This window comes from Podarcis filfolensis, assembly GCF_964270895.1.
Source record: "Podarcis filfolensis genome assembly, chromosome: 15".
NCBI classification, from domain to species: Eukaryota; Metazoa; Chordata; class Lepidosauria; order Squamata; family Lacertidae; genus Podarcis; species Podarcis filfolensis.
In genome coordinates, this window is record NC_139618.1 from 8,737,242 (window position 1) to 8,749,937 (window position 12,696).

The following is a 12,696-nucleotide window of genomic DNA, read 5'->3' on the forward strand; positions in this document are numbered from 1 at the left end:
ACACTGCAGGCCAGTTGGGCAAGAGAGTCCTGCTCATGAGGCCTCATCTTTAAAAGCTTGGCGGGAGGGGTGTGGCCACTATTGGGACGTCTTCTCTTTGGTTGTGAACCTCTTCCGTTGATCGTGTGCCTTGGAATCTTGACTTCTGGACCTTGCTGAGCCTGTCCTGCTCTTAGCCAGAATGAAGAGCTCTTCCTTGCTTGCAAGCAACAGCAGTGTTTGAAATGAGCCAGGCGCCTGGCGCATTTTGCACCTGGCTATTGACCACGTGAAGATGCCTGGGTGCCAGGATGTCCCAGCCTGACATCTCCACCATCTGGAGGTGTGTGCCTGGGGAATCCTTAAATCTGGACTGTTTTCACACACTAATACCCTCTCCCTTAGAATTCTGTCTGTTCTTTTTTGTCTGCACAATGGGAATGAATTTCTGGACCCAGAATGCTTTTTCTGTGCAGCCTGAGCAGCAGCAATCACCATTAAGAAAAAGAGGTCAGAATAGGCCAATGTCTCTGGATCAAGTGACTTTTCTTCTTTTAAGTTGTCAAAGTTCTTAACCTAGCGCTAGGTCGCCACTTGAACTAGCCGGATGTTTAACTGAGAATCAATCACAGTCAGTCCATCATTTGAAAAAATAAGACTTGAGAGCCGTCTTGCCCCCAAATGGCAGCTAGACATTCTGTTTTGGCAACTTTAACCTTGGTCTGTGGGTTAAACCACAGAGCCTAGGACTTGTCGATCAGAAGGTCGGCGGTTCGAATCCCCACAACGGGGTGAGCTCCTGTTGCTCAGTCCTTCTCCTGCCAACCTAGCAGTTCAAAAGCATGCAGTGCAAGTAGATAAATAGGTACTGCTCTGGTGGGAAGGTAAACGGCATTTCCGTGCGCTGCTCTGGTTTGCCAGAAGCGGCTTAGTCATGCTGGCCACATGACCTGGAAGCTGTACGCCAGCTCCCTCAGTCAATAAAGCGAGATGAGCACCGCAACCCCAGAGTCGGCCACGTCTGGACCTAATGGTCAGGGGTCCCTTTACCTTTAAGGAGCTATTTGGCACCTAGCTTATACATCTGAGTTTCTAACACTGAACCACAGCCACTGTCATTGTGTTTTGCGACAGGAGCCTGATGGTAGTCAGAGGTAGTTCTTCATTTGTATGCCCAGCTCATCCCAGGTCATAGCTTAGGATGGGATGCAGTTAAGCAATTGGCTCCTCCCCCTGAAGCTCCATCTTGTAGCCTTGTAGTCTTTGCCATCCAGGCTCTTATTTTATACCTGGCTATGGTTGATGGACCACTGAGTCCATCCACCCTGAGCTTCCGGGGACACCCACACCAGAACTACACCGTCCTTTTGCTCCTATTGTTAAACAGGAGCCTGTGTTTGCTCTGAGACCACAGAACTCTGCAGCGGAGTGGGGTTTGCTCCTTGACACTCTTGCCTTCTTCTCTCCTCCCAGGGGTGGTGGAAGCTTGCCTTCTGCACATGCTCAAGAGACGGGCAGCCGGCTTCCTGCGGACCGACAAGATCGCTGCCCTCTTCACCAAGGTCGGCAAGACGTACGACGTTGCCAGCGACGTGTGCAGGAAAGCCCAGGAGCTGCTGCAGCAGGTAGAAGGCAGGTGAGGGTTAAGGTCCGCCTCCGAAGGGAGTCCGCAGCTCAGTGACGAAACCTTGTTTTGCAGAGTTTGCCCGCCCGTCCCCCAGCCCAGTCCCGGAGTTAGATCTGCAGTGTTTTCAGCTGAAAGACTGGAGCGTGTTGATTTCTGCACACTGCAAAGGGCTGGCATCGGGGGGCATAGCTGTCAACTTTCAGATTTGAAAATAAGGGACCAGCAGCCTCGAAAATAAGGGATCAGCAGCCTCACTTGTCCCGGGGACAGTTTACGGGATATCTAACAATCCAGGAAAGCAGCGCTGGAATAAGGGAATTTCCCGCAAAAAAAGGGAAGGTTGACAGCTATGTTGTGGGGCGGTATCCTTGCGCAGCAGCCAAGGACCCCAGCACTCTCATGCCCCCCCCGGCCTTGATGCCAATTTGCAGAAGCACATTTTAACAGACTGGCTCCAGGCACGCATTGCAAGGCTAAGAGAGACCTTACTTGCACTCTTAAGATGTCATCTCAGACAGGTTTTTCGGGTCCTTTTATTCCTTGCCCTGTTTAAATATTTGCTTCAGCTGTGCTGCCACATTTTGAACAAGTTTATATTTAAATAGCCCGTGTGGTGATGTGAAAAGGTTCTACGATGGCTATGCAGCAGATATTAAATCAGTGCTGAAAGGGGAGGGGGAGTGTTTATTTTAAAAACAAACAAACATTTTATAACGTATATAAAATGGAGAGAACAACTCGTAACAGCAGACAGAAATCAAAAGGTGAAAAAAGAAAACTATAAAATAGGCACACAAAATGAGTACAGTCGCTCGGGTTTTAACACGGGGTTAAAATAACAAAATCCAAGTAAGGACTATCTGTATTATCAGATTATCAAGTATAGTTCCTGAATTGCTAAACTGGTGACAAGGGTTGTCTTGAAAATGACGGTTGGGCATAAAAGAATGCCATAGCATTTTAAAAAGTGTTCTAGTCCTTCCTAAAATCTCAAATTATGCATAATTTTCTCCATTATAGCTATATTCCGTACCATTAGTTTTCCAGTATCATCAATTTTGGACAACAATTGTTTATTTAGCAAGATTTATCGTTTCTGTCAAAATCAAGCCATCCTTTGTTTCTGTGAATGCTCTAGGAGGCTACTCAAATTGGCAAGGTGTTATGGGGGGGGAGCCGATCTCTCTCGCACCCCGTCTCCTCTGAGACTTGTTCCGGTTTAACCCAGAATTCCCTGGGAACACACTGTTCTAGGTGCTGACTGTTTTGTCTGTGTTAGCCCAGACCCCAAAGGCATGACCCCCAAAAGTGCAAGTGTGCCCATGTGCACGCTCATACACAAACACCCACCCTCAAAAGAATCCATCTTTCTTTTTTCCCTTTTCAGGTCACCTTTAAGAAAGCTGGAGAATATAGTGAGGAGTTTCAGCTATCAGCCAGCGCCTCTTTCTCTCCTCAGGTTACTAGTTTATGTCAAGTGAGAATAAGGTGGGGTAGTCCAGCCTACAGCAATCTGGTGCCTTCTGGATGTTTAGGACTACAACTCCCATCAGCCCCTGCTCCCAGGGACTGCTGGGAGTTGTAGTCCAGAGCATGCGCCATATTGCCAAAGACTGAGCTAGACAAATAAGGGTTTTTATTTTCTTTCCCCATAGTCCGGAAGATTGAAGGAGGGAGGAAAAATGTTTCTGATGGATTATTTTTCTCCTCCTCCTTGCCCCCCGCCCCCACATCCATCCTCTCCGGTTTAAAGTAGTTTACCAGTGTCAGTAAGGTTTGTTTTACTGCGAGCATGTTCTCCTATCAGCTGTTGCTTTGACACTCTTTTGAAAACGGGCCAATTAGGCCTTCTGGTTTGGAAATGGTAGATCCAGTCAACGCACGAGCACAAGGTGAACATAACAACATCACAAGTGTGGTTCAAACACCTGCCTAATGCTAGAACAGGGAGATGTCCAATGGAGCCAAATGTTGGGCAATTCAGGGCAGATAGAAGGAAGTTTATGGAGCGCATAAACTGTGGAACTCACTGCCACAGGAGGCGGGGATGGCCACCAGCTTGGAGGACTTCTGAAGGTGATTAGACGAAATCAGGGACAAGGCTGTCAGTGGCTACCAGCCATTTATAGGTGCTCTTCCCCCAGAAGTGACCCCTCGAGGGAATGCAGGCCTTGCATTTGGGGTGGGCACAGAGTTGTCAGTTCCTCTCCAGACAAATTAAACCGTGTTTGCGATGAAGCTTTTAAACTCTCTCTTTTTTGAGAGTTTTTGGGCTTTCTTTATTTCTCTTTAGCAGGAGAAGTCAGCCGGCTGGCCAGGAATCCCTCAAGAGGCAGGCGTCCACCACGAGCAAAGCCCCTGCCCTGACCCCACAAGCCGTCAAGCACATCTGGGTTCGCACCGCTCTGATCGAAAGGGTGCTGGACAAGATTGTGCAGTACGTGGTGGACAACTGCAGGTAAGGGACGTGCCGGAGCTTGGCTGTGTTTTGTTTTCCGAAAGGGAAGAGAGCCACGAGTGGCGCATGCTATCGTTATAAAAAAGCTATCAATGGCTGGGGGGGGGGGACCTTTTTCAGCCTGAGGGCTGCATTCCTTTCTGGGCAACGTTCCAGAGGCCATGTGCCACTAGTGGGCAGAGCAATGAATGGAGGCTCTCTCATCATTACTAATAATTTTGATTTATTGCCCATCTTTTACCCTAAGACTCCAGAATGGACCATATTAATTTAAAAAGCAATGTTAAAAACAGCTAAAACAAATTAAAATCACAACTCGACTGAGTCCTTCTTTCTTTCTTTCTTTCTTTCTTTCTTTCTTTCTTTCTTTCTTTCTTTCTCATCTATCTAATCTGTATCTATCTATCTCTATCTATCCATCATTTGTCTGTTATATATCTATATCTATCTATCTATATCTATCTATACATCTGTAATATCTATATCTATATATCTATATCTATCTATCTATCCATCATCTATCTATCTATCTATCTATCTATCTATCTATCTATCTATCTATCTATCATCTATCTATCATCTGTCTATCATCTATCTATCTATCATCTATCTATCTATCTATCATCTATCTATCTATCTATCTATCTATCATCTATCTATTTTATTTTCCTTTCTTCTGTTTCTTTTTCCCATCTTGCTTCTCTTCTCTTTGCTCCTGTTTCTTTTTAGATTAGATTTTTTTAAACACTTCTTTTATTCTGGCATTGGGCATAATCTTTGAGTATCAATAGCAGCACACCTGGAACTAGAGACGATGCTTTCCTTCTCACCGGTCGACGCAGAGCAGCTGGCTTCCGTTGCGCCAGTTCCCTTTCCATGTTAGCAATATGCCTTAAAGAGAGGCTCCTGTGTGCTGTGCCCCCAAATCTGTACGAACAAATGCTGATGCTGCCTCTTTCATTTTTGTAAAAAAATTGCCTTATGGGCAGCAGCCAAGGCAGGCCACCGAGTTGCAAAGGCAGCCCACAGCTTCTTTTTTTTAAAACCAGGAAAATATTCCTGGGCGGTGGGAATGACATCAGCACTCTTAGGGGAAAGAGTGAGGACTCCTGTTCCCTCTAGTGGTGAAATGCCACCATTCCCACCATAGAATCAGAAGGATGTAGAATTGTAGACGGAAGGGGGGACACGGGTGGCGCTGTGGGTTAAACCACAGAGCCTAGGGCTTGCCGATCAGAAGGTCGGCGGTTCGAATCCCCGCGCCCGGTGAGCTCCCATTGCTCGGTCCCTGCTCCTGCCAACCTAGCAGTATGAAAGTACGTCAAAGTGCAAGTAGATAAATAGGTATCACTCCGGCGGGAAGGTAAACGGCGTTTCTGTGCGCTGCTCTGGTTCGCCAGAAGCGGCTTAGTCATGCTGGCTGCATGACCCGGAAGCTGTACGCCGGCTCCCTCAGCCCATAGAGCGAGATGAGCGCCGCAACCCCAGAGTTGGCCACGACTGGACCTAATGGTCAGGGGTCACTTTACCTTTTAGACGGAAGGGACCCTGAGGATCGTCAGGTCCAACCACCTGCGATACAAGAATATGCAGGGATAGAGCCTGCAGCCTTGGCATTATCAGCACCCACGCTCTAAGCCAGGCATAGGCAACCTCGGCCCGCCAGATATTTTGGGACTACAACTCCCATGATCCTTAGCTAACAGGCCCAGTGGTCAGGGATGATGGGAATTGTAGTCCCAAAACATCCAGAGGGCTGAGGTTGCCTATGCCTGCTCTAAGCAGCTGAGCTAAGAAGTATGAGGGCAGACCTCCCATTTGCCGTAAGGCACCAGCCTCCACTCTGGCCTGGAGAACGGCTGCCAGTCTGAGCAGGCAACCCTAGGCTCAAGGAGCAAATGCTTTGCCAGGGTATATAAGGCAGGGGCCCCTGTGTAAGAAAGCCAGCCCTGCTTTTTTAGTTTCAGGCTTCGCTCCTTTCAAAACGTGGCCTGTGTTTAAATAATAATAACCGGAAGAGCCTCTCTCTCCTCCGCACGGCAAACTTCATTAACGCCCGTGCTCCTTTTTTTCATTGAAAGGTAAATGTTATTTTATCGCCGGTCGTTTTGTGTGGTTGCTCTCTTCCAGCAAATATTACGAGAGAGAAGCTCTGCTGGCAGATCCGGTCTGTGGGCCCATCTTGGCTTGCCTGCTGGGTGAGCATCTTTCAAATGTTATTTCTGTGTGCTTTGGAAGAGCGCTGTTTTGACAGTCCCCATGTGGTTCGCCAAAAAGGCGTTTGCACAGATGATGAACGTGAGTCAAGAAACGTGATGCTATTGCACCAAAGGAAGGAGCAAGGATTCGGGGAGAGGAAGGGAGAGGAGGTTTCGTGAAGCGATGGGCTCTATCTGAGGCACAGCTGAGCTTTTGGCATCAGCATCAACAATTTAAAAATCCCAATTTTCCTTTTCTGGTAAAAGAGGAGTGGGTTATATGTTCTATGGAGCTGGGTCTGGGGAACCTGTGACTCTCTAGACATCGTTGGACTCCAACTCCCATCAGCCCCAGGCAACATGGCCAGTGGTTAGGGATGCTGGGAGTTGTAGTCCACAGCAGCTGAAGGGCACCACTATTAGCTGTCCCTGATATAAAGGCTGATAGGTATTTAAATCCTGTTTTGCCAAGGGCCAAGATGCTGGATTTGGCAGACATCCACAGGCAATTAGTTGTGTAATCTGAGGGCCACCACCGAGAAGCTCCTGCCACCCTGAAGAGTTTCCCTGAGCGAAAAGTAAAGATGTTGCTCTTCTGCCAGTGGAAATCAAGCAGTACCCAAATTTGAGATAACCTGGGAAACAATTTATTTGCCTGTTCCTTTAGACCAGGGATGAGGTCCTCCGGACGTCTTTGTACTCCAGATCCCACCAGCCAAAGCCAGTATGGCCCAGTAACATCTGTATGGCCCACAACATCTGGAGCCCCCATCACTGGCTTAGATCTCTTTAGCTGAGGAGAAGCTACTGGCTTTCTTCCACCCCTGAGAAGGCAAAAGGAGTTTCCCAATTCCATTCTCTCTCTCTCTCTCTCTCTCTCTCTCTGGTTCTCAGTTGGACCCTGTGCCCTGGAATACACCAAGCTGAAAACAGCCGACCACTTCTGGACAGACCCCTCGGCCGACGAACTGGTCCAACGGCATCGCATCCACGGAGCCCATGGCCGGCAAGACTCTCCGTCCAAACGGCCAGCGTTAGGAGTGGGTCCTTTCTTCTCCCTGATGTGGCAGCGCAGCCTTTTCCATCCCATGGCCATTTCAGATGTTTTGGGGCTATAGCTTCCATCAGGCCCAGCCAGATGATGGGAGCTGAAGTCCAGAATATCTGGAAGGGTGTGGCCAACATGGTTATAACCCATTTAGGCTGCATGCCCACTGTATGTTTAGGGCACTATTGAAGCACAGCTCTACCCCACGAATCCTTGGAAGTGTAGTTTGTTAAGGGCTCTGGGAATTGGATTTCTGTGGGTACCGGGGGGGGGGTGTTTCTCAGAATTATCTGGGGAGGGTGCGCTTGAAATGCAGTATGGAAGCATTCAACTTTGTGCTATGTTGAACGTGCTTTCCGTGCGAGCTTTTCAGCTTGCCAGACAGAACAACCTCCCCCTGTGCAGTGTTCTGGGGTTTTGCTTGAGTCCTCTTGAGCTGATTTTGGGGTGCAGGGGAGGCACAGAGGGAGGAGAGTGGGGTGGGGTGGGAGTTGGAAGCCCATTGCAAAAGCAAAGGTTCTTGTGCAGGGCTTCCACCGATGGGACTCCTTAGGGGGCACCCACCCCTCAGACTGGAAATACTATAGAATCATTGAATTGTAGAACTGGAAGGGACTCTGAGGAATGTGCAGGAATGTATATATATATTCATAGAACTGAAAGTGATCCAAGGGGCCGTCCAGTCCAATTCCTGCAGGGGGATTGTAGTGCCCTCATTCATAGGCTGTGCTTCTATGCAACAAGGGATTCTCTCCCCCCACAACAGCCCCCCCTGCAAGTATTGGGCTTACTTGAAGGAAAGTCACTTTTTGCACGTATAGGGAAATTTTTTAATGTTCGATGTTTTATTATGCTTTTATATTTGTTGGAAGCAGCCCAGAGTTGCTGGTGTAACCAAATCAGATGGGTGGTATGCTATTCTTCTCCTTCTTCTTCTTCTTTTTCTTCTTCTTCTTCCAGAAGCATAAAACTGAACATTAAAATATAGCTGGACTTCTGAATACTCTTCCTTGGACGGTGAAGCCCATCAAAATCAGTAGGATTTCCTTCTGAGGAATTCAGATGGCGGCCTTGCTGCGAAATGCGGCGCTGTTCCTCTTTCGGAAATCTAATATGGGGCGAAGCTTTCCCCCACCCCAGAAAAGGGCGCTTCTCTTGTATCACCATTGCCCATTGAACCAGCATGACCACGGGGACAGGATCAGGCGATTGCTTGAGTCTCGTTCCTTGCTGTGCTCCCCCCCAAAAAAAGTTGTGGCAGCAAATGTGGATCAATATGAGGAGATTGTGCCCTTCAAAACTCCATTTGGGTTAGGGCAGAGTTTCTCAAACTTGGGTCCTCAGCTGTTTTTGGACTACAGTTCCCATCATCCCTGCTAGCAAGGGATGATGGGAGTTGTAGTCCAAAAACCAACAGGAGACCCAAGCTTGGGAAACTCTGGGCCAAGGAATAACCACAACTTAACAATGAAAATATAATTAATGTGAGGCCGCCTATCTCAACAAAGCAGGTTATTCACAGTTGCCCATTGCAGCCAACGCAACGGTATCCTTACGTGTCCCCCCCCCCCCAGATACGGAAACGGCACTCCAGCGGAAGTATGTCGGAGGATCGCTTTGCTGCCTCGGCTAGGGATTACGTCGAGTCGTTGCACCAGAATTCCCGGACGCACTTGCTGTATGGAAAGAACAACGTCCTGGTTCAGCCCGTAAGTGCTTGGATCGTGTGCCGTGGGGCAGAGGAGCACATCTGCCTGGGGTGACGTTTCATATTGGTGTTAGAAAGAGGAAACCGTGCCAGGAATCCTGCTTCTGTTCCCAGCCCCCATACAGCAAGCCCCCATACAGATCCTGCCCCCCGACTTGCGTGAGCTAGAGGGGTATGGGGGCTTGTTCAGTAGGGCTAGGGTGATGTATCTCAGCTGCTTCTTCCTCCCCTAAGGTGGAGAGAAAGAAGCAGCTGAGATACATTCCATACTGTGATATACAGTGGAACCTTGGTTCTTGAACTTAATCCATTCCGGAAGTCCGTTCGACTCCCAAAACCATTCTAAAACCAAGGCGCAGTTTCCGATTGGCTGCAGGAGCTGCGTCGGACGTTTGGCTTCCGCCAAACGTTCGAAAACTGGAACACTTACTTCCGGGTTTTCAGCGTTTGGAAGCCAATTTGTTCATCAACTAAGCCATTCAAGAACCAAGATTCCACTGTATCAGCATATCGCGTATTTAGCTACTGATATATCGCAATGCTGAAAACCAGATGTTACCCAGCCCTGCTGTACATTTAAAGCAGTATCATACCCCTTTAAGCAGCTGGGCCTTCACCCAAATAACTCTCCACGGGAATCTCTGGGAATTGTAGCTCTGGGAGTGGAATAGGAGCCTCCTTGCAACTCTCAGCACCCTCAACAAACTACAGTTCCCAGGATTCTCTAGGGGCAGGCCATGAGTGTCCAGAGTGGTATGATACTGCTTTAAATGTGCAGTGCACATGAACCCAAGTTTAAGTCACTTTTAGCCTGTCGCCTTGATAATCCCAACAATGTACTGAAGGAGAGAAAAGAGTCTGGCGAGGGGTATATATTAATTCACCTCGTTTGCCAATATCACGATCTCTCCAGAATCTTGGCTGTTAAGTGCATCATCACAAGCCAGCTGGGGACATGTGCCGCTTCACGTCAGAATTAAAAGATATGAAGTGGACACTGACAAGGGAATTCATTTAAAGACATGAGTCACAAACAGGACAGAGAAGGTTGGAAGCATTGCGATGAGTCACCAATTCATGCAAGTCAATGAAGGGAAGACCAGAATGTTGGCTTCATTTACATCTAGGTACCTGGGTCAAGGAGACCCCAGCTTTGATATCACATGTCTCCTATTTTTGGTCCCCTTTCCTCTCCCTCGCTCTCTGTCTCTTTGCTGTGCTCAACAGGACATCTCGCAGCCTTACTAATCCTTCACAGCTGCCTAGAAGCTGGCTGTGCATTCGAAGTTGAGGACAAACAACAGAGAAATGTTATACCTCCCTCTCTCCTAACAATAGAATTGGTGGGACATCTATGGAAGCTGGATGTCGGGAGATTCAGGACTGATGAAATAAAGTCCTTCTTCGCACAGTCAGGGCATAGTTAAATTGCGGGACTCTCTCCCAGAGGAGGCAGCGATGACTAATGGCTTGGATGGCGTTAATAGAAGATTAAATCAATTCTTGGAGGAAAATGTTCTAGTGCTATGAGAGAGGGAGCAAAAGACTTTTCTCTGCTTGCTTTCTGATTTGCAGCCCAGGGCCTCACCTGCTCCCAGTTTCTTTCCAGTTCAAACCCGTGCTGTTGAAAGCTTTGAGGCCCTTTGGGGATGGGATGTGCAGAAGCAGTGTCCCTAATAATAATAATATTATAATAATTTATTATCTATTCCCTGCTCATCTGACTGGGTTTCCCCAGCCACTCTGGTCGGCTCCCAACAGAATATGAAAGCACAATAGAACATCAAACGTTAAAAACTTCCCTAAGCAGGGCTGCCTTCAGAAGTCTTCTAAAAGTCAGATAGTTGTTTCTTTCCTTGACATCTGATGGGAGGGCGTTCCACAGGGTGGGTGCCACTACCAAGAAGGCCCTCTGCCTGGTTCCTTGTAACCTCACTTCTTGCAGGGAGGGAACTGCCAGAAGGCCCTTGGAGCTGGACCTCAGTGTCTGGGCTGACCAGGGCTCTTCTTGTTTTTGCAGTGCACAACGTTGCTCTCTTTCTTCTACATTTGTCCTAAACCGTTTCCTCTCCTTATTATTTGGCTGGCTTCCCAAACAGAAAGATGACATGGAGGCCATCCCGGGCTACCTCTCTCTCCACCAGTCGGCCGATTCCCTGACTCTGAAATGGACGCCGAACCAGCTCATGAACGGGACGCTGGGGGACTCGGAGCTTGAGAAAAGGTAAGATGCAGTAGTGGCCCTTGCGACTGCTGGGTATAAGAAAGAAGTCTGGCAGGGGGGGGCTGGCTGAGGGCAGACTGGGCTTGTTTGGGGCAAGCACCCCATTCGCTGTAATGCACCAGTGGGGAACCTCAGGCCTGGGAGGGGAGTGCAGATGTGGTCCTCCCGGGGCTCTCTGCCTGGCTGTCACAGACTGGCTGGACACCTAGGAACGCTGAAAGGAACCAGCTGGGGAACCCCCAAGGGAAGAAGACTCAGAGCCCAGGGAGTGGTGGTGGGCTGACAATGAGGGAGAAGAGGGAGAAGACTGGGAAGAGGAGGTGGTTTCGGAAGATGAGGGGTGACAGGGCTTAGTGAGCGGGGAGAATCGGTGGCAGAGGGAAATCCAGAATCAGAGGCAGAAGCTGAAGCAGGAGAAGACAAGAGGCAGAGGGGAGTCTGGCTGGTGAAGAGACCCTGGTGTCTCTCCTTCCTGTTGCAACAAGCTCCCCTTCCCATTGGTCTCCCAGAACCAGAAGAGGGCTGAAATGGGTGGAGCAGTGGCAGGCTACATGCAGGCACAGTCTCTGATTGCTTGGGGAAGGTCCTGGAGAGGAGGAGACATAAACAGGTTTGGGGAGGTGGAGGCCTTTAGTCTCTGATTTTCATGGAGTAAGACTACTAGGAATGAGCTGCTTGATCTCCTGCCAAGTCTGGGAAGATCGTGCTTTTGCTAATAAAGAGATAACTTCAGCTTTGAATGGTGTGATTTACTGCTGGGTCGCACTTTGACACAGGCCTTCAGATCTCTTTGCAGGCCACACCCCTCCCTGGCTCTGCTTTGTTGCTCCCCAGGCTAGGATGTGTCTTTGAACCCTGATACTGCCTCTTTCTCACCTGGGCAGAGGGCAGAGAGGGGCATGTGCAAAACCCCTCTAGCCCCAAAGCGGGTGCTTTGTGCTGATACTAATTTTGTGTGTTGTGCGTTGCCTTGACAAAAGCTTGGATTATTAGCCAATCAATCAAACAGTAATTAAACAAGTATCTGAAGAAGTGTGCATGCACACGAAAGCTTATACCCAGAACAAACTTACTTGTTCTCTAAGGTGCTACTGGACAATTTTTTATTTATTTTTTTAGTAATTAAACAAATTTATGTTGGGTTGACAGGGCCTTGAAGAAATGATCACCTCTTGTATTTCTGTTTGTTTATCTTATTACATGCGTTCAGCATCTACTGGGACTATGCCTTGATTGTGCCATTTAGCCAAATCGTGTGCATCCACTGCCATCAGCAACGTAAGTATCATACACCCTTTGTCATGGGGAATCTGGGACCTTCCAGAGGGTTTCTGGACCATATGCACTTTCTCCGGTCAGTATGCAGATTCTCCAAGACACATGCCACCTTTTCCAATTTCTTGTTCAGCAGTGTGCAATCTGCACTCCTCAGGCTGCTGCTGGTCCGCTGCCTA

At 48.5% G+C, this 12,696-nt stretch overlaps 1 protein-coding gene across 16 annotated transcripts in view; it reads left to right on the forward strand.

Moving 5' to 3' along the window:
- SGSM2 (small G protein signaling modulator 2) overlaps positions 1-12,696 on the forward strand; it is an 81,086-nt gene that overhangs the window by 40,626 nt on the left and 27,764 nt on the right. For 6 of the 16 annotated variants that reach the window (XM_083587483.1, XM_083587495.1, XM_083587486.1 and 3 more), the window contains exons 3-9: positions 1,453-1,615; positions 3,900-4,064; positions 6,195-6,262; positions 7,157-7,302; positions 8,885-9,019; positions 11,118-11,242; positions 12,453-12,520. In XM_083587483.1, coding sequence (XP_083443609.1) covers positions 1,453-1,615; positions 3,900-4,064; positions 6,195-6,262; positions 7,157-7,302; positions 8,885-9,019; positions 11,118-11,242; positions 12,453-12,520 — 870 coding nt within the window. Of the gene's footprint in view, positions 1-1,452; positions 1,616-2,993; positions 3,066-3,899; positions 4,065-6,194; positions 6,263-7,156; positions 7,303-8,884; positions 9,020-11,117; positions 11,243-12,452; positions 12,521-12,696 lie in introns of all 16 variants that reach the window. The other 10 variants (XM_083587492.1, XM_083587480.1, XM_083587489.1 and 7 more) reach the window with 4 other exon arrangements.